This window comes from Taeniopygia guttata, chromosome 4 (genome assembly GCF_048771995.1).
Source record: "Taeniopygia guttata chromosome 4, bTaeGut7.mat, whole genome shotgun sequence".
Classification (NCBI taxonomy): Eukaryota; Metazoa; Chordata; class Aves; order Passeriformes; family Estrildidae; genus Taeniopygia; species Taeniopygia guttata.
The window spans coordinates 54438772-54460784 of NC_133028.1; the positions used below are offsets into that span (position 1 = coordinate 54438772).

Sequence of the window (22013 nt, forward strand, 5' to 3'; positions counted from 1 at the left end):
GGATTGTGTTTGACTGTCCCTCGGCTCCCAGGTGTTCTCCCTCATGAAACAACTCTGCTCTTACAGTTCCCTGCTGTTTCTTTTCCTTCAGCCTAGAGGAGCAGCAATGCAGACCACCAGGAAGTGCCTCTAGAACTCCATGGATGAGGGTGGTGGGGATGGCAAGCAGTACTTTGGGTGGATGGACATAAAGCATATATATATATATATATATATATAGCTAATAGACAAGAGGTGTACACACTCCTGTTTCTATAGCAGGACCACTATTGGGATAAACTATTCTATTTGCTGTCTAGTTTATAAACTAAGAGTCAGAGCATTACAGCAGGAGAAGACCACTTGACCCAACATAATGCACTTCTGGAGCAGTTTCTATTCTCTGTGAAATCTGGTGGCTTTACTCCTAGCTTCAAGTTATTTCCCTGAACAGGAAAAAACTACTATGTGCTAACTTGACTTGATAGACACAACTCCATCGGAGCATTTTCCTTTTACAATACACTGCCTTGCACCAGTGACACAGCTCATTGTCTCTGCTGCTCTTGAGCCTCACCAAAACAAGGAACAGGCCCTCCTTTAACAGATAACTTCCACTTTTCCTGTAAAAAAAAAATCATACCACCACCTCCCTTCCCCCAGCTTGAAAACTTGAAGGGTAACAAAGTACCACATAGTTCATAAAGATTTTTTTTCTCACCCAGTTGTCTCATATCCAAAGAGAGACAGTAATTACTGTATTGCCTCTCACCTAGACATGGATAAAGACATGGATAAAAATAGGCTGGTGTCACATTGCTGTTCCATGCTATGACTACGTGTTTGCAAGGCTGGCTGAGCTATCCCAGAGCTTTTTGACATTAACACTCCAAAGGTGCAAACAGACCCATCCCTCACAATCCTGAGATGGCCAACTGGATGTACCCAGTTGCTTTTCCTTCATATATTCCACTTTTGAGCCTGCAAAGTACTGAACTCCAGCAAACAGCCCATCCTACATGCATTCCTTTTGTACTGCTTCTTCAGCACTGCATCCAAGTGCCTGCATTAAGATCACACACCAAACACCCTGCAGGCAAAGGGAAACTTCTTTCTCCCACTTACGAGGTAATCAGCTTGGTTCAGCTTTTACACCTCTGAAGTTTTCAGCACTAGGAAAATAAATGTAGAGCACAGGTTGGATGTGAAATACATGGAAGAAGTATGCAGCCAGACCCAGGGTGTGAAAAATTGGACAGAGTTGCAGAGTGGGAATATAAGGAGCAGGATTCCCCCTGGATCCTGAAACTGAGAACATGATCTTGGGCTGGACAGGCATGCTCTTCATTCAACAGTAAAAAAGGAAATCCACAGCCAGTTTCTCTTCCCTTCCTCCTGATTTCAGTGGTATAACAACCCCAAATCCACATCACTACGAAGCCATAATGAGCAGCAAGGGGAAACAAAGCCAGACATACTTTTTACTAATCAATAATTAAATGCTACTTTCAGGAAATATCTGAAAGCGTCTTGTATGCCTTAGGTCAGAGTAAAGTTTTCATTTCAGAACCCATTTAATCAGGCATATTTGGAGTTATGCCTGAAATTCTTGGTGTCATAAATGAGAATAAGAAAAGTAACATTATGGTCAATTACTTTGGCAGGGAGAGGGGGGAATAGAAGGTAAAAGAGAATGTGAAGCTGAAAAGAGCCATAAGCAGTGTATTACCTGCTAAATCAAAAAGGACATAGCTGTATGTCTAAAGGAAGGATGCACTAACACAGACACCATATTCCAGACTGATACCCAGGAGGTACATGAAGGAAGAAGGGATGAGATGTCATACAGAAAAGCAGGTCATCATACAGGAAATAGGGATAGGCAGAGCAGTCTTGCCTGGGATGTTACCATGTGGCAGGAGGCTGTGAATATGATGAATGGTATCAGGTTTCAATGAGGGCTAGTTTCTGCTCCCCCAGCAGAAAGGTTAAAACTCACTGCTGGCCCAGGACATGGAGAAGTGGAGTTAAGCTCCAAGACCTGGATGCTAGGATAATTCTGGGGGAAAAGGATAATTTTCTTCCTGTTTTATAACACAGACTGCTCTCTGAAGGCTCTGGGGAAAATGCCAGCACCTGTAGAATGTTTAACTTGGGATAATACAGATAATTTTGTGCAAAAGGTGTCTAGGCTGGAGTGGGAACAGGACACTGTTGTATCAACCTCAGGCAGGGAAAGTTACTGACCATACAGTTCAAGGCTCACATTTGAATCCCCCGAGCCTTAATAGCATGCCTTTAAATAAAACAGAAATGAAACAGCTCCTTTAAAGATGAATAGATATGTAAATATTAAGAGTAATACAAGAACTGTAAAAAAACACATTGCCCCATTGCTCTATTCAGGCTGCAGTTTTCTGGAGAGTTTTCTCTGTGGAAAGCCCTAAGACCACAAATGTTGCTTTTCAGCTGAAATAAACAGGCTAAAGGGAGAAATACCTGGAGTCCAGGTATATGCAGCTGGGATTGCTGTTGATGTCAGGTGTTTTTCCATGTGGAACTGACCACCTGCTGCTTTGGAGATACCATCTCCCATAGAAATATTTTTAATCTCCACTTTACAAATACTTCTGTTTACCAGACAAAATCCCCCAAAACCCAACAACAAATAGTGCCTGCCTATGTGAAAAATAGGGAGAATGACTGTAGAATTATAAAACTTACTCAAGTCACTTCAGTATTCCACCTAAAAGGCTTCCCTTATAAGATACTTATCAGGCTGCTTCTGTAGACAGTAGATACAGGTCCATCAGGTGATTCACCTCATCTGGTGTTACACAGGGAAAATAGTTGGAGGAAACCTGCTTTGAAGATGCTTCCCCTGCCAGTTCATTTCCCAACTGACCTTTAAATAATAGGCACATACTGTAGCAGGCTCTCACCACACTGGGATGAATATTGCCCACTTAAACCTCTTCACTTGTCCCAGTTGATAGTCATACTTCCTTCATGGCCCAGAAAAAAGTGCACAAGCAAAAAAACGGAGTGATACCTTTCTTTTGCTAACAAGTCCAGAAGATCCTGTTTGCTAAAACACATCCCTTGGTAACCTCAGCTTCATCAGACAGCAAGTTCAGCTTCTGTGCTAACTAAAGGAGCAAACATTTCATGCATAACACATTTTGGTTTGCCACTGAGATGGAGCAGCGGGATGGATGGCTGAGGGAGACAGTGGCTTTTGGTAGAACCTTTGTGTGACAACCAATTCCCGACTCCATTAGACCCAGACTGCTGCTCTGCAGTCTTTAATGCGGAGACAGAGAGAGAGGTCAGGGCAATGTACGTGGATAAATCAGGCATTTGCAGTAATGGAATATTATAGTCAACTTTATTAATGAATCTTCAGTGCAAAGGGAAAATATCCTGGCACAAAAAAGACCAGTGAGTTGAAGAACAGGACAGCTCCATATTACACTGCCTTCCCCCTTTGCACTGATTTGGGCAGCATGTGTAATGCTCAGAGAACAGAATCATATATCCTAGTTCCCCCAGCACTCAGTTCATATTACTCAGCACAGTCAAAATCCTTCAAGCTGATCCTCAGGCAAAACTCACCCTAAAGTCAGTGGGCATTCATTGAGAATAAAGATTGAATAGGAACCAAAGTCTCAACTCAATTCTCAGTTGAGCTTTGCAGACCAACCATCAGGACTGGAAATACATTTGATTTTCATCATCATGAGAGAACAGCTAGGCCAAATAATCCCAATTCTACTCTCTCTTAATTTCAGCATCAACTGGACAGATAACACAAAACAGAGTTTAGCATCTGGTTGCTCAAGGTTAATTCATAAAGTGGCTGTACTGGAAGAGAAAGGAAACAACCTTTGAAGCTCTTTTTCTGGTATTCTGTTACTGCTTCTTTCCTATAGCTCCCTGAAAAACACTTGGTTTAAAAAAGCTGTTCATATTTCCTCTTGTGCCAGACACCACATTTTGTTTGGTATATACATTTCTGATAGCCTTTCCTCCACAGATGTCTATAAAGTTCACATCAGTCAGTTCTTCAAACTAGGTATATTAACACCAACACAGAAAATTTTGTTCCAAGCACAGTTTTTCCTTACGTCTATGTTCTGCTGTTCACTTTTGCTTCTGTAAAGATGACAGTATTGCTACATATGCAGGATAGTCAGGACTCCTGTGATGCTTAACACAGGCTGTAAAGAGCTGTAATGGCCCATTTTCACTGTCAGCAACGAGGCCTGACATGGCAGCAGCTTCTGGCACTAGCAGCTTTCTGAGGGAAAGGGGAGATTTCAACTTAACTTCATTGCTCTTTTTTACTTTTCCTAACTTCCTTCCAGAGATGACAATTCTTGAAAATGCACTTGTAGAAATAAAGAAAGAAAAGGAAAAGAAAAAGAAGGCAACAACCACCATAAAATCTCCTCCCATTTATCACTGTAACATTTCTTGGGTGGTAGAACAGGGTCCAGTGACGTTTGGGGTGAGGAGGAAAAGGTAGGGGGCAAAGAGGCAACACATTTCAGACTCCTTAAAGCCATCAGAAGAGTTAGAGATATGAAATCCAGTTTATAATTACCTCTGTTGAGTGAAGCTGAACTGTTTATATCTCCAGTAATAAAGGAAGACTCGGACTGCTTTCGAACTGTGTCATTCCACATCCTACGAATCCGGCTCTGAAGGGGATTGAAGCACAGCAGGCAATGAATTTTTAGCAGCTGTAGAGAGGTTTCTTTCTGCCTCACTAAGGATGGCTACTGGCATGTCTAGCTCTGGATGAGACTTGCTTCTAGCCAGCTGTAAGCAAGCAGTTGCTGTTTTGTTGTAACCTGCCTCATGCATACCAGACCCTGCCAGACTTACTTTGTAGTTGAAATGCCTACCTCAAAGAAAAAGTGTGTAATTTAATTGCTTACATCTTAATTAAAAAAAAAAAAATCATGCATGAGAGAAACCCAGACCCATGCCAGCTACAGGTCTACCAATATAGCACCAAATAATGGAAAAATAACCCATACACACAGAAGCACGTGTGCTTCTCATACTCAGAAAACTTGTTTCTTATTTTTTGTGAAGTGTAACAGAAGACTTTATTTGTGTCTTGGTGTCCCTGAATGAACAGAAGTTTTCTACAGCTATTTTCCATTTTGAGGGTTTTAGAGGGGCAAAAAATCCTCACAAATGAATGACTTCTGTTCCCATACTGAAAAATCTGTGATGGTTTTGCCATCTGTTGTATAGCTTCTGCTACTGGCAAAAGTGTCCTGAATATGTTGGCCTTCTGTTTTGTTCCTCAAATATGCTGTGAAGTATCTGCCTCTGTGGCATTTAAATCACTGTCTCACTCCTCCCCAACCAGACCTTGCCAAATATAAAAAAATCAGCCAAAATGCATCTTGTGAGCAGTTCAATCCCAATCCCTGCATGAAGGTGACTGGACCCAGGTGTCCCAGGGAAACTCTCCCTCACCTCATGTCTGTGACTCTGATGGATGTTTTCCTTGGCTGTGTGAAAACGATGGTAGGTGGTCTGGAGGACTGGGAAGCCTTTTTCCAATTGTGACAGGCCACAGATCCAGTGGTTTCCATAGTAAGATTTTAGCCATGAGAGATTTACCAAGGCCTAATCATATGGTCCTAGGCTGCAAAGTCCTAGATTACTCTTTAACCATGATAAAACAGCATCTCCTAATAATGCATTAGCCCTCTATAAATGGAAGTACCATGTGACATGAGGCCCATGACCTTTTAAAGTAATTATTTTTCACCTGGACATTTAATTTATTGTATTTCTCTGACATGATCCATTGTAGATTAATTATTCTGTTTTCTATGAGCTTCTCAGAGAATAAAGGGATTTTAGAAGCTTTCCTCCTCATGGTCTTCTCTATGTAAAGATAGGAGCTGATGCTTTCAACAACTCAGACTTATCTCCATCTACTCTCCATCACTTGTGTGAGGTTTCTCCTGGCTACAACAGACCTTAGGAACTTCCATCCCTTCCAGGACACACTTCTGCAGGCAAAATAATCTTCCTTAGTGCCTCAGACCTCACCTGCCACAACGGGATTGCTGCCAGAAGACTCAGTTCACCCTCAAAAGGGCTTTTCTCTTGTGCTGGGACTGGTAAGAGGAGGGGACCATTAAAGTCAACCCTTCTTGGAGAGGAGAGCACCAGGACAGCAGCTAAGTTTTGTAACACCAGCGGCTTTCAAATCAGCCACCTAAATGTTGCTGGATATTTTGAGTTTTGGACATTACTGGGATTTGATGGCAGAGAGTTTCTATATTCTATTGCTTTTTTTTTGCTCTGCATAGCTACCAGACCTATGAAAACACTGAAACAGAGCTTTTGGATGACATCTTGGAAACCACTGCAAATAAATAATGATTTGCTCCAAGACATAACTTGCAAATTAGGTTTTCCTGGAAAGTTATAAGCTGTTACTCACTGCATGTCTTTTATAATTTAATAGTGGAACTGTCATGTATAATTACTTCCATTACTAATACTAAATAAATTTGTGTTTGGTTTCTATTGATTAAGAAATAAGCTTCTTCATTTTATATGAACTCTTCATCCATAAATCTGCACCTCTACACACAAGTTAGCTTCAAAACTGCTAAGTACACAAACTGCACAAAACCTGAATTTTCAGGTGACCAAAGGCAATAAATCTAGTAGCATAGTGAGAAAGTCTGACCCCAATGGTTTGCCCTAAGAGGTCTATAAGCTAAGACAAATTTTGTGAGACACAGAACAGACCAAACCACTGAATGTCAGAAAGCCAGCTCTTTCACTGGGAAAGTCTGCTACAAGACACTTGCAGCCTTTAAATGTTTTTACAAGAAAAACACTCAGGGCTTATAGCACCATTCTTGTACATTTTAATAGTTAATAATGACAGTCTTCACCTCATGATTAAAGGATGTACTGGAATGTAGCACAGCTGACAAAATGCTCCTAACTCCTGCTTCCCATGGAGAGCAGGCAGGACACCTCAAGTGACTTTTTATTCCCAAGAAAACTATCCAGAAGGTCCTCGGAGAGGCATTTATTTGCCATCACATTTCAGGGGAAACCACTGTGTTGAGTTCAGGTCTGGAAGTGAGGGAAATCTCTGCAGGTGCACTGGGGAGTGGCCTATTGCAGCTTCTTTGGAGCTTTCCTCCCAGAATAGCTGAGAAGGGTCTTGGCATGGCACTGGGACACAAGCAAGAAGCATGGGTTACCTGTGAGCCTGTGGAATATCTTCCAGGTGTCCTTGACCCCGAGGTTTTTCCTGAGCCAATGGAACTCTCTGTACTTTTCCCACTACAGCAATGTGTGCGCAGGCATTTTCCGTATTCTTTACGTACCTGGCCAGGGAAAGAGCGGTGGTGGTTAGCAGAAAGCTCCTCCTGCAGCCCAGTGCCTTCTGATTTTCAACACAGCCCTTGATTTTTCCTCAGTGTTTCATTATAACAAAATCTACTGCAGTGTGTGGGAAAGCCCTCTAGTACCCCTTGCAGCTTAGCTTATGGCTGAGGATGTCACAAGAGACTGCTCCCATGCAGCAAAGCTGCTCATTGGCACCAGCCCATTACAGTATCCTCTGAGGCACATCAAAGGAGTATGGGAGAAAGTGCAGGTACACTATTTATGACTGAAAATTAATATTGTTGTAGATTTGATATAAACTAGCATATTGGCTCATCAAGGTACTAAAAGTTATTGCTTCTGGCAGGGGACTAAGAAAAAAGAATTCCAAGAGAAACATATGAAAGCTATTGATTTTTTATTAAAAATATGTTTCTTGCAGTCAAATTGAAATTTGAGGAAACAGTAGAACCAGCAGCATTAGAGATTATATTCCCAATGCTCAGGGATGGCTGGAGCCTGTTTTTCCACAGAACTGTGCAAGCCAGTCATGTTTTAAATGGGCATTGCAATCAAACTTGTACCACCTTCTTTGCTTCAGAGGAGCTATGCTGCCTTGTGCCAGGACAGGATCTAACCTTCCACCAAGCTTCAGGTGTGACTTTCTATGGGCAGCAATACCCAAAAACCAAATGGGACAGGGCTGAAGGTGAGCAGACTGTACTGAAGAGCCAAAAGAGGGTCATGTTACCCATTGACACAAAAAAACCCCAAACCATCATGCATGTCCAAACCAGCAGTTGAAAAATTCCTTGAAGCGCATGGTTAGCTGTACAATTTTGCCAAACTCTCCATAAGCATTTCACAACTCTGTGAAGCAACTGCTTAAATAGCAAATTACAGCTTTTTCATTAGGCTCTTCCTTAAGCGCTTTAGACAAACACATACCACAAGTGCCCAATATGCTCGAGTGCCTAATCAATCCTTTCCTGAGAGAAAATAATTCAATTGCTTTAATTAGCCACCCACTGCTTGCCTCTCTGCAGCATTTTGCCAATTTTCTAGGCCATGATAGATAGAAAAGGAAATAATTCTTTTTTTCCCATTTAAATAATACCTCCCTCAGCTCTTAGGTCAGAGAGGTGCATCCACCCAACATCAAGGTGCCAGCTGCATTCTCCTTCCCTCTCCTTCCCTCTGTGCAGCATAAATCAGGAACAATTCCACAGTCACCAGTGGTGGTTTAAGGGTGTAAATTAACTTAAGACAGAAAAGAGAATGGTTCTGTCATGTTGACTGAGAACCCCATGAACCGAGGAGGTTGTGGAGCAGCACAGGGATGCTGGGTTAGGAACTGACCCATTGCAGGGTGCATTGGAGGTGAGAGGATGTACCAGTCAGAAGGGTGTAGAAATTCAAACTCCTCTGAGAGAGGCATCTGCAGGTTTAACAAGCAATGGTGATGCTTCCTACACTGTTACGATCATCTTGCCTGGAAACTCTCTTGCTGAAAGGTTTGGGATCATCAGCAGGAAGTTGCATCTAGCTAAAGCTTTAAAGCTTCTTAAGATGGAAAAACCTGAGATGCAACAAAAAGGACAAAACTCTTAAGCCCAAAAGTATTCCTTGGGTTTCAGAATGACATTTACACACAGCTCTGTAGATCCTAACAGAGGCATCACTTACCTCTTACAGGGCTCACTTTTTATAATTTTGATTATGTTTTCATGGGTCAGATCTCCCTTACCTTGTATAGGAAAATGTGAGTAACAGAGGAGCAAGCCTGTGGCTCTCAGATGGAGAGCAGATCACAACATGGACCTGACTCTATTCAATAAGCCATTTCACCAAAAGATACTGGTTACCCTGAGAAACTGGCACCAGTGTATCCACATTAAAGTCTTCCCTATTGGTTCAGTAAACTGCCCTTTGAAACTAAAATGGACATAGCAAATTATCAGCAGACATGCACAGAATTAGAGAGCCCTGTATAACTTAATTTAAGTAGAGAACAAAAAGGTTTTTAAAAATACTTATTACTGATTGTCAGAGACTGTAAATTTGATCTACACATATGCAGAATTTTTATTCTGCTGTGTTTATTTTTTCCCCCTGGAGTTTATCTAAGTTACTCCACTGTTATCTTGCAAATGTTAATTGGGGCATACTTCAATTTCCACCAAAAAGCACTTGTTGTGCTTGCTTTGAGGGAGATTTTCAAAACACTGCTTCAGACCCAAGCAATACAAAGGCTAATGAACCGCTGCAGAACACAGGTCCTTCACTTCTTAAAAAAGCAGGGGAAGCAGCCCCTATTACATCCCATCAACCCACATATGCTGTCACAGAAAGGGGTAATTTCCTGCAGGGACTGCACATGAGGATGCAAAGCTCCACTTTGAGCACTCAGCCACATGAACACTTTCTGGATGCTCTTGGATTCTCTCCCCTCTCACACTGGCATGCAAGGAAGGAGAATCTGGCTGACAGCAGGAAAAGCCCTGACAGAAGGACCCTGCAAACTGACAGCTGCCTTTTCCCTTGTCTCTGACACATCTGCCAGGATTCTGGCTGCTGAAATGCCACTGCCACATGTCAGAACCTCATTCCCCAGCATCTTTCTGGTTTCCAGTCTAAATACCACCCTCATTAGGCGCACAGAGTTAAATCCGTGTGATACAAATTCAGGGCACACAGACCATGCTACTCTGTGGTTGTTAGGCAACAAAACACCTTGTTACCACTTCTCTTGCTGCTGGGAACCATCATCTTACCTTTTTCTGGAGGACACAATGGAAAATGAATATAAACATTCCCTGCAGAGAATTGAATATGGTGAAGAGATACGCCATGATGACTGTGCTTTCATTAATATACATGAGTCCGAATGCCCAGGTCAATCCTAATAGGCAGAGTAGGGCTATTGCACCTATAACCCAGGACCTGTCAGGAGAAACAAAAAAAAAAAAAAAAAAAAAAAGAAAAAAAGGAATGGGATTGGTTTTTCATCTACACAAAAGAAGGCATGTGTCTACAGGCAGGAAGATTTTGCCCCTGGTTTTAGCAAGAAGAAAGTAGCATATCAAAATAAATCATAGAGAGCTTTTGTCTTCAAGCTGAATGCAGTTTACAAATCTTCAAGCTTGAGGAAATACAAGGAAGTGGAAGTGTTATGAGCACAGAAATTTATCATAACCAAAGCACATTTGTAACCACAATGTCTCTTTTTTTAAATATGTAAAAGCATGTGCATGTAAATGATATGTAGATGTTATTTCTGCAAATGGAGTGAAAGAAAATAAACCAAATGAAATGACAACTCTGATTGTCACTTTTTTTAGTGTCCACTGGTTTCACAGGACTGCCAGCTGGATTAGCTTCTTTATTTACACTTAACACCAAGACACATGTATTGCTGCATTTTAGCTAGTCTCCCATATGCCTGTAATCCAGATAAACAGCTACAGGCAGGTGGGCAAGCATTCCCTGCTTGCCAGATCCACTCCACACAAGGATGTTCTTTGCAATGCTCCTTCACACGTCTTCCACCCTGCGATGAGGGGAAGTGTGTATACTCGTACAGGCACTCACACACTACCTCTGCTAATGTGGGAGCTACTGCCACACTTCTCCCTGGAGGAAAGCAGGGGCAATCCTTCTTCACATGGGCTGTAAAACTAGGATTATCACTTGCTCCACCTCAGGAGGGCAGTGGGAGTAGAGGTGTGACCACTGCTTGTCCCCAAATGTTGTTCCAACAAATAGGGGGCGCAGGAGGCTTTTGCCTGCTTTCTCCCACTGACTTTCTACCAAAGAAAACCTGGACAACAGAGCTGGGGACATGAGATGACTGCTGCATGGCCTGGGTTTGGGCATATTTGGGCTTCCATCTGCTAAACAGAGAATGGGACAAGGAGAAGAAAGATGAAGCAGCAGCAGCTTGCAGGGAGAAAAAGCAGTCCTGCAGAGGTCAGATAGACAATCTCTGCTACAGAGAGGCCATGGAAGCTACAGCCTTGAATCCTGTTCCTTTTAGCAGGGCTTACCACAAACAAAAGCATACCAATGTTGTATTCAAGTCTTTTGTTGTTTGTTTTATTTTTTTCCTTTAGGTATTAGAATGAAAATGCAGCATTAAGTCTTCCACTGAAGTTTATAAAATATGTATTATTTAACCACATGACCAAAGGAGCTCCCTAAGGTAACCACTTATTAAGACAGTTCTTTAAAAATCACTATTATGGACCTAGCAGATCAGAACAGCTCCTTTGAAGCATTTCCAGTCAATCCCATTAATAAATATTTAGCGTGATGCAAATTGAAAATACACTCTCACATCCTTCAGAAAGGTAGTCACTAAATAAAGCGACAGCTTTAGTCGCTTGAGATATTTTTCTCCCCGAGATTCCACCATCAGTGAGAGCATGCTATTGTCCTAGTTGCATAGCAATTAATAAAATACAAATAATTTTCTTTTTCAACAAAAATAAAAGAAGAACAAATTAAGTGGAAACCCCCCTTTTTCTCCTCTTTCCACTTTTCCCATCCCCAGATAAAATCTTCCTGCATTTCCAGAGTATTTTAAAAATTATTCCCTGGAAATCAGAAAAGTATTCTGCTCTGAAGCACAGCCCATTGTTGAATCTGATTACAGAGCCTTTGGCTGCAGAGGTGTACAGGAATGAAACAATTATTTAGTGAAGATATACTGCCTTCAGTGATGGAAAGGAATCTGTGGGCTAGAAGACCCCCTACAGTGCAAACTGCACACATTAACAGTGTTGTGCCTCAGAAAACACGACCTGGCAATAAGAGGACCTGGAGATTACTGAGAATAGCTCCATCCCGCATCCGCAGCAAAAAACACAACCAAGCGATGAAACAGAACATGGGAATGGCGCTGAAAGAACGAATACAAAGGACTCTTCACCAGAAGAACAAACTGAAAGTCTACGGCAAAGTTGATTTGCTTCTATTTGTGCTACTGCATATTAATTTTTTGGTTTCAGGAGAAAGAGCATGGATGCCCTAAGGTATATAATTTCTAGGCATTTTTGGCTTTCTTCACAGGTTTGGGGGTTGTCTTTTTTTGGTGTAGCTTGAGATTTTTATCTTGCTCTTAGTACAGACTTGCTGCTGCTTTTCCATGGCTTTTCTTTCCTGTAGTGGAATTTTATTGCAATAAAGAAACAAAAATATCCAGTTTTTGGTGCATTTGAAAATCAGTGGTTTATAATTAGGGACAATCAGAAGGTACTCCAATGAGTAAGGAGCCACCAATGCACATAGATTTGCTTGCACTACTCCCATTAACTAGAAAGGGAATCATGGGGAATAGCAACCAAGCACCTTTTTGAAAATTTGCTTCTGTATTTATACTACCATAAAGCAATCCCAGTGACAGAGCACAGTGGACCACAGGCTGCTATTGGTAGAACAAGTCTGTACTAAGCAGGATTAAACTGGGAGCTTTCACCTTGAATTCAAGTAACATCCAATTAAAGAATATAAAGCAAATAAGGTGACAATTGGTTGGCAATACACATGCAGCACATTTACTCTGCACCTTAGCTGTATGCCTGACCATTTTCCTGCACAGTTTGCTCTTCTGCCTCAAAAGCGAATGACAGAAGCTTTAATGATTTTTCAATATTGATCTGACAGCTGGTTCATGAGACCACACTGATAAATGAAATTTATCAGCCATTCAGGTCATTCTTACTTGATGAAGGGTCTGTTATCCTCATAGCTAAAGAATGCATAGACATAAAGACAAGAACACCAACATTAGAAATATAATGACATAGAGAATAGCATTTACTGCTAGTCCCCCTCCCTTCTCCCACCAGCCATCACCTAAACCAAAGGTGGACTGGCACCAGGTGAGCCTGGAACACACCAGCCAGCCTGACTTGCTGCCCCAGGGTGTGGGAATCCAGGGCTTCCCTTTGGCTGCCCTGGCAGGGGGTCAGGAACCCCCCTGGACAGAGCCCCCAGAGACACTGTCTCTGATCTCTGTCCATGGAAAAGAGTTTTCAATCTTACAGGATGAATTACAAGCTCTGAGTGTTTGATATGAGTAATAATTAAGTGTGGCACGGGTACAAAAATAAAATTTTAGGATTCTAGATTAGGGGTTCAAAGGGGACAAGATGGAGGAAATTGGGTGTGTCTTGTCCTTTTTCTTCTTCTTCATGCCCTCCATGTTTCACTGTAGTGTTGGCATTTTTCTATTGGTTTAGGTTGGGGACACACTGTTCAATGTAGATCATAGATATTGGCACATTATTGTAAATATAGCACACGTAGTTTCTGGTATATAATGTTTGTACCATCCCACTGGGGGCAGAGCCCCACACGCTGCCCTGAAGGACAGACCTGCGGCAGGGCAGCAGAACATGTTAGAGATAAGCAAGAATAAACAACCTTGAAAACCAACACAGACAAATTATGGCTTCTTTTTTGGCAATGGGGCAGAAAGACAGACTTTTTACAATCTTGGAATCATCCATACCACAGATTCCAACACCACAGAATTGAAACATGACTGGGAATGCTGGCTTAATGCACAGAAGCAGGCATCTCTAGCTGTGTGCTGCAGCTACCCCTCCTGGCCACCATCCCACAGCTGTCAATGGACTTTGAGATATCTTTCAAATGCAATGGCTGTCCCTGGAGAAGACAAGTTTTGAAACCCCAGCATAGTTACCACAGGCGACTTACACGTGTTCAAGTGGCAAAACTTCACCGCACCTCCAGCCTGAGGGGCGGGAGCGCGTTACAGGAGTATCTTTATTGCCATTTACTTTTCCAAAGTGGAACTTCCAAGTGGCCACATTATAAGTCAGACTGCAGCATTCTTGAGATAATGGCATCAGAAACTTCTAAAGCCCTGGGTGACAAGGCATGGACCTATTTACTACCATTTCATGGGGAAGAGCAAAGAAAGGCCTCTGCCAAGCAAGGGCAAAAAGCAGCTCACTGCAGTGATGAAGAAACTAAGCTGGATCACTCAGCTCCTGTCACTGTGGGAACACAAGATTAGTTACATCCATTTTCCATGGGGAATCTCCCATACCTTCTGGGACAGGCTGTGTGCCTAATCCTGCCTGTGTGGCAGGCAAGGTGCAACAACTCCCAGGCCTCCTCTCCCCACTGACATGGAGCTTTTGAACCTGTGATCCCTTGCACAAACTCCCATGGGTGCCAGAGATGGAGGATGGCTCAATACGTTCATCTCATCACCCCTGTCAACACAGGCAGGGCCAGTCCATCCTAGTGAGACCTCATTGGGTCAATACTGGCAACCTGCAGCTCCTCTACAATGCAATTAAATGAAATGAAGATATGAGACAACCTGGAGCTGTCAGCCCAGCAGCGTGGGCAGGAACAGGGCCTGGATTTCTATTACTGTGTTCACAAGCATGCAGGTTTTATGGTAAAGATTTTATACTGAAAAGCAGTCAGCATTAGATTATAAAAGTACAGAGTTAGAATTGTTGCTGTTACTATCCAGACCTCTTACAAAGTTTTTCAGCAACCCATAATAGCACTTCTTCGAGACAGCTGAAGGTTCCATTTCATTTTTTGTACAGACAAAATGCAAAACTGGTAAACTCAGATTCCCTTTGAGCTTGAGGCTAACACTTCAAAGCAGCTGAGGAAAAAACCACCAAAAATACCTTAGCAGTTTTTACCCTATTTCCAGCGTGGATGTGTCCAGGACCCACTGCCCAAAAGAAACATGTGCCTAAAGGAGTGATATTTTCAAAGATGCCTAACTCCCAGGGGCCACAGAATTTAGTGTCTTGTGGCTCTCATGAAATACAATCCTTTTCATATTATCAGCTCAAGTGTTGTAAGAAGCTTAACTCTTGTGTTAGCCACAATTTCTGACAAAAATTACTTCAGCATGCTTTGGTTTTTTTTCACCCTTGGTGAAGTCTGTGAAACCTATCAGTGGTGCAGTAATACTCTGTCATTATCTGCAATACATAAAACCTATGGCTTAGACAAGAGAAAAGCCTGGGAAAAGCCTCAAGTTCCCAGAAAAATTGAGGTGCTGACTGGAAAACTGAGATTATATTCACTAGGAGTAAAAGCGAATAATAGTTGAAGCAGAAACTGTTGGAAAATCCAGCCTAGCACAGCCTGAAATGCTGCATTTGAAGTGCTATCTCCATATTTGGTTAAATTATTCCAATAGCTGGCAGTAAGGGATAAAGCCCATTGCATTTAAATTATGTGACCCTGCTCCCCCCACAGATAATGTCAGACTAGAACTCTCAAAAAGGAATTTATCTCTTAAAAGAACAGGTATTTAAGGTAGGCAGGGCTTCACCATTCCCCGAAGAAATGCATTTCTCTACTGACTGTAGAAGAAACCTGAATGATGGCTTAGATGGAGGCTCCATTTTCAAATACCTGAAGGTAAAAAGCTGATCTTTAGTGGCTGCATTATTCATTGAACCCGTGAAATCTTACCTCACCTCCCTTGTGTTTCTTTGCAGCCCAGATGATGGATAGTGGATGGTCTACCAAGCTGTATAAATACCTAATTCATTTTCTAATCTTAAAAAAGCCCTGACTTTACCTTGGGGCAAAGACTTCTTAAGGTTAATTACACATCATGTAAAACTCTTTCAAAATCTTATTTAAGTTAGATGTCTTTCAATTTCCCAGAGTACCTTCTCCTTCAGTGATGAGAAAGGATTGTTCACATTACCTTCTATCTTCCTATATCTGGTCTGTATTTTTAGACCAATACTTTTAAAAAAAATTGCAAAAATTAACTACTTATATCCTTGTTTTGATTAAATTTTCTTAAGAAATTTCAAAATCAATTAATCCTAAGCTCAGGAACCCCTTTTGCACTGCCTATCCTTTTAAAACCCCAAGAAACACCCTTTTGTCATCAGGAGACCGAATTGCTGGGATATACATGGACAGCCCAAAACAGTTAAAGACAATCTGCAATTTATTAGAAACAAATTACTTTCCTGTATCTGGATTAGCAATATCATGCAATGTTAAAGCTTTCACTTTTTCTGCAGCAGGAAAAGTAAGTCAAGAATTTACCTTCACATGAAGATTGGTTCTAAAATGTTGCTGAACAGAGAAACTCTGTTTTCAGAAAGCAGCTATTCAGCTCTCATTTAAAAAGAATAATGGCTGGTCTTCTTACGCTTGAAAAGAGCTTTTATTATTATTATTATTTTTTTTTTTAATTTAACAAACTGTAGTTTTGAGCCACATTTAGAGTAAACCTAGGCCTTTAATAAAACTCTACATAACTAATTGACTTTACATATTATAATTTTTTACAACCTTTCAAACTTTAGCTTTACTTAACTTGAATTTATCACTCTTTTGACAATTCCAAGTATTTCCCCATCTCTATGATAGCAGGAAAAGACTCAGTAAGCACAAGTACTGATGCCATGGGCCCCAAAATAACTGTTTGGATAGCAAGGAAAAACACCACGGTGAGTATACAGGACCTTTAGCAGCTGTTAGGGGTGATGAAACCCAAATAAAAACAGATGGATGATGTGCCCCCACAAAAGCATTCAGAAAGACCCATGGAATTAATTTTAACATGGTGCAAATAAAGCAGAGAGGCAGATGTTTCCTGTAGGCAAGCAGGAGGGAAACACAAAATAAAGTGCGCTATTGTGTCTCCCCTCTGCCTGCCAATATGAAGTAGTAGGGATGTTGTGCTTTTTTTTTTTTCTTTTTGAAATTTCAAGGATTAGAAAAGATTGATTTATTGAAGGAATTGGAAAGGCCAGCACTCCCCTCATAAAGCAAACAGGTTCATCGTTAATTAGCAAAGGAGCATCTTCATGGTGAGAAAAATCAATACCAAGCAATAAAAGAGTGCTTAAAGGATTTTGCCTTTGCATTTTGTGACAAAGTTACCACCTTGATGGCATGAAGCCAAATGACTTCCTAATCTCCTTCCTTAGGCTGCTGGTGTTCATCAAACAGGCTTCCAAGTCATCATTTACCAGTCTTATCTTCTGGCTCCCACACTGTCTTTGACAGGAGGTGGCCAGTCCCCTCAAGACATCAGTAAGCTTGCCACAGCTTCATTTGCAGGAGAAACTCCTGCCTTTACATGCCTTGAACATCTGTAAAGGTTTAGGCTTCACCACCTGGCATAAGGGTAATTTTATATATATTGAAAGCCATGGCCACTTTTGATTTCCACCAGTAGATCTGCAAATATTGTTCAGACAAATGAGGCCAAACCTTTCTTGGCTCTATGTGATGCCTAAGCCTATGATTTGGGGCAACCAGTGGCAAGACTTTTCTGCCAAAGGCAAAGCATCATCCCTTTCTGTTCAACTCACCCAGGGAAGTCATGTCCTGCTTTCTCAGACTTGTCCTTAATTATTGCAATTGGAAAGAGCAATTCTGTTAAGTTCATCTCATTTTCTGTAAGTGATTAATTACCCTCAGAATTGCTTACCCTGTTTATTTCCTTCCTCCTCACTTTGCAAAGGCATGGCACAATTATTGAAGCCACACTGATGTGTAACCACATATCTAATTGTTTCCACACTATATGGATTCAGCAAAGCCTTTAGACACATTTGTATTATCCAAATAGCACCAGCAGGGCTTGCTGACAAAGTGCTTAAAATGCATGGCCTTTTAAAACAATAATCATGATTTATGGGTTCACAGAAAGATTGTAGGTATTAAATATCTTCCAGGACACTCTCAAATCAATAACCACTGATTGATTTTTTTTTTTAGATTCAGAAAGGACAATACATCTCAGTAGGAAGATTAGAGCTTTACAATCACCATTCAACATTAGCACAACCATCACAAAAACATAGGTAAACAACCAAACCCCCACATCAAAACAATCAGGTATCAAACTCTCCTGTGAAAAACTCAAACAGCAGCAGCTTGCAACAAATGAAATCAGATGCTGCCATCAACATCTCTGTGGGGAAAGGCACGCAGACAAAAGTGCAGTTTCAGATGTTTTTCCAGCACTGGCAGGGTTTCTGACTCTGAGGTGCTCATAAACTCAGTCCTTGGGCAAAATATAAATGTGCCATACCTTTTCTTGGTAGGAAGCTTGTATATAATTTGTTTTGTGCCAGGTCTGAGTAGTGTTTCTGGGTTTGCTTTAGGCTGCCTGTTCAATTTGCTCATGCAGAGATGCAGATGAAGGTTGCATAGGAGCAGCACTGAGCTAACCAGGGGACTCAAAGACTTACACAGGATCTGAGACAACTATTGGCTTGTTCAGCCTGATAAAGAGGAGGGTGAGGAAAGACCTCACCACTGTAGTTGCAGTTTCCTCGTGAGGGGAAGAGGAGGGGCAGGCACTGATCTCTTCTCTGTGGTGACCACTGACAGCACCACAGGGAATGGCCAGAAGTTGTCAGGGGAGGTTTAGGTTGGATATTAGGAAAAGGTTCTTCATCTGTTGGGTGTTGGGCACTGGAACAGGCTCCCCAAGGGAAGTGGTCACAGCACCAACCCTGAGAGAGCTCAAGAAGCCTTTGGAAAATGCCTTTTGGGTGTTCTTCGGTGTAGAACCAGGAGCTGGACTTCAATCATCCTCAAGATATTCTATAAATCTATGATTCACTGACCATCAGGTTGTGAAGACATGGTACTGTCTCTAAAGGCCATACGAAACACATAGATTGTGGTCTCAACTCTGGGACAATGAAAATGGGGGAAGATGTTTCTAATGCCCAGCTCAGTACTCCATGGCTAATATCTAAACTTTGCAGAGGGGGAGGTTTTCCAAAGGAGGAAAAAGCTATTCCTCATCTTCCAAAGTGCCCAGATAATTTGGTTATCTTTGAAAAACACTCCTCTTAAGCTTTTTGGTGACAGAGAATGTGCTGTCTGCATGTCCCAAGCACTCTTTAAATAAACACACTTGCTTCTCATCCAAGTTTATGGAGAGCCAAACACTGGCTCGGGAGTCCTCTTGGTTCCCTAGGATCAGATCATCCTCTCGATGGATGATTCCTCCCTAGAAACCATCCCTGGAACTGCTGTGCTCTGACCCTGCTGCCCCCAAAAGTCAGAGAGAGGAGTCCAAAAATGCTGCATATAGCACATGTAGCTGGGTGGGAAGGAGAGATTTTTCAATGCCCTCTTAACAGCCCACTCAGTTAATCTTTCTATTTTGTTAGTAGAGCAGTACGAAAATCTTTTTAAAGAAAGCTCACTCTGTACCGGCACTGTTGTTTCATTTAAGTTATAGGTAATGTCCAATCAGGACATGCATGAAAACTTCCTCTCCATGCCTGCTGCTCCTAATAGGGAGTGTTCATGTTGCCAGACTCTCAGCTCTTACTCCACAAATCTGAGACTTCTGAAGATAAAGGAATGGACCTTTTGCACCTAGATGTCATGCTGGGCAAGCTCCCAAGAACTGGAGCCACTCATTGCACCGTGTCCTCCCTCTGCACTCCCAAGCAAGCACAAACCCAGAGGTAATGAAGGATTAAAGTGTTGCTCTTCTGCAAGTCCAGTCTCCTGGGTGAACACAATGCAATATTCAGTTCCAGACCCTTTGTCATCACAAACTATTTCCAAGCTGGAGCATTTTAGGATTAAACAAGGAAGATCTGGAAACCAATAGAGGATCTTAAATCTCCATAGAAAAAACTGGAATAATCCTTATTGTCTCCTACTTTGTTTTGTTTCTAAAATGGGTAGAACAAAGCACAAATTAATCTTCCATTAGTAAAAGCATACCTGCTACAAATTACTGCTCTTCATTGGTAATGTAAGCTCTTCATATCAAAGGAGAAAAAAAAAATCTTGCATTTTCCAAAGTCTAACTCATTCCCCACTGCACCAAACTCAGGATGTTTACTTTTTTCTGCATTTCAATCAGCTGAGTAAATAAAACTAGACTGGTAAACGTCTGCTACTGCCAGCACAATACCGCTGTGTTGAATCAAGGATTTTATTTAAACATTTCTGCAGATGATTTTTGGAAGTTCTATTTAACCTTTGTTTTCAATTTTCTACCTAACTCAGTTTTTTTTTTTTTTTTTTTTATGGCTTAAGCAAACCCACAGGACTGAAACAACAAGCTAATCTGAGGGCTGGGATTAGTCATGTCTCTTTAAATAAAATACATATGTTGAAGCACGAAAATGAGCAGATAATCACTTACACCCATACAACATATGGGGAGAGCAGGCTATGGCAACGGTTTTAAAAGAGGCAGATCTTCAAAAGGGGCTTCTCAGTTTTGTGCTTGGTGCTCCCCATCCTTCACCTCCCACAACCTGGGCCAGACTCCCTGAAAGAGCCCAGACTGAGCTTTGCAAGGTTTTATATAGTAATAATCAGGGTTAAATCTTAACTTTTGGCTGTTAAGTTGTGCATTCTTAGATTTATTTATTGCAAGCCTTTGAGTAAGAGACTTCTATGGAAAAAAAAAAACCACAAATAAAGGAGTATGGTGTGAGTTTTGTTTCTGCTCAGAAACTTGAGAGAACATATATGTTTTTGTTTAGTCATTAATTCGGGGTTGTGTGCCTTTAGCTGCAGCCACTTGAAACTTCCATGGCAGCCAGCAATCTGAGGAGAGCTCATTTTGGTCATTTGAGGATTGATTTCTGAAGGCTGCAATGCAGGACATTTTTGCTTTCTCCCCAGTAATGGGATTTCAGCATGTGCTCTCGTGAATCTGGTCACAATGCCTAAAAATATCATCTCCTGTGTGCTCAGAATAAATAGATGTTTTTCTAGGGAATTCAGTGTTTTTGACATAGTGCTTGTTCTTTCATTGTGGAAGACAGGATAGAAGCAGGTTTCTACAAGAGTAAGAAAACTGTAGCACAACTGCAGTGATTAATGCCAGGATTAAACTATCTCAAGGTCCCTAATTAATAGTGCCTCTTTAGCAACAAAAGGTGCTCCCAGCTAAGACCCTGGGCCTCCCTGTCTGAAGGAAAGAAAATTAAATTTCCAGGATGACTTTCAGGTGAGTTTCTATGGCACTAAATAACTTTTTTCCAGCAAACCCAGGACTACAGCCTCACATGCTGCTCTTTGAAGGGGTCCCTACATGTTGAGCTTTCTAAAGAGCATGCAGGTGGCCTACGGCACAGCTCAAGCTATATCCTGACTAAACCAATAACACCATAAAATGGGACAAAAAGGGAAACAAACTGGCAAAGCCCTTTGCCTCTTGCCTGCCTTCTCACGGGTCTGTGTTATAAATGAAAATTTGTCTAGCCAAATTAATATGAAAAATAAAATATTTATTTTGCAATCAAATTCTATCTAGCCAGCCACAAGGAAAGAACAGAGTCGAGCCCGGGGTCGGCCCTGGGTGTGCAACAAGAAGTCAGCCTCAGCAGAGGTTTTCCTCCATGCCCACACAGCCTGGCACAAGCGGTTTTTATAGGGAAAATTCCACCTGAGGCCAAGAATTCAGCAATCAGTCTTTTCTTCTATTCATAGTCCATATGTTAATAAGATTTTCTTTTTTGGTGATGAGGGAGAAAAAATCAGTGTCTGGAGTTTGTTGAATCCCTTGATGAAATTTATGGAAATTCAGGAACGCTGTATATTCACATGTATCTGCCTGAGGATTTCCATGATATCCATCCTGGGTCATTCACGCAAACGATCAGCACCTG

General features: G+C 41.6%; 1 protein-coding gene across 33 annotated transcripts in view; it reads right to left on the minus strand.

Moving 5' to 3' along the window:
• The window catches only part of ADGRL3 (adhesion G protein-coupled receptor L3), a 490266-nt gene that overhangs the window by 28754 nt on the left and 439499 nt on the right, over positions 1-22013 (minus strand). For 25 of the 33 annotated variants that reach the window (XR_012055755.1, XR_005980340.2, XM_030271767.4 and 22 more), the window contains 4 exons: positions 13088-13114; positions 10140-10308; positions 7239-7364; positions 4586-4682 (listed from right to left, as the gene is read on the minus strand). Coding sequence is in view for 31 of the 33 variants with exons in the window: in XM_030271767.4 (XP_030127627.4) it covers positions 4586-4682; positions 7239-7364; positions 10140-10308; positions 13088-13114 (419 nt within the window). In the remaining 2 variants the exon portion in view is untranslated. The remainder of the gene's footprint in view (positions 1-4585; positions 4683-7238; positions 7365-10139; positions 10309-13087; positions 13115-22013) is intronic. The other 8 variants (XM_030271745.4, XM_030271763.4, XM_030271762.4 and 5 more) reach the window with 1 other exon arrangement.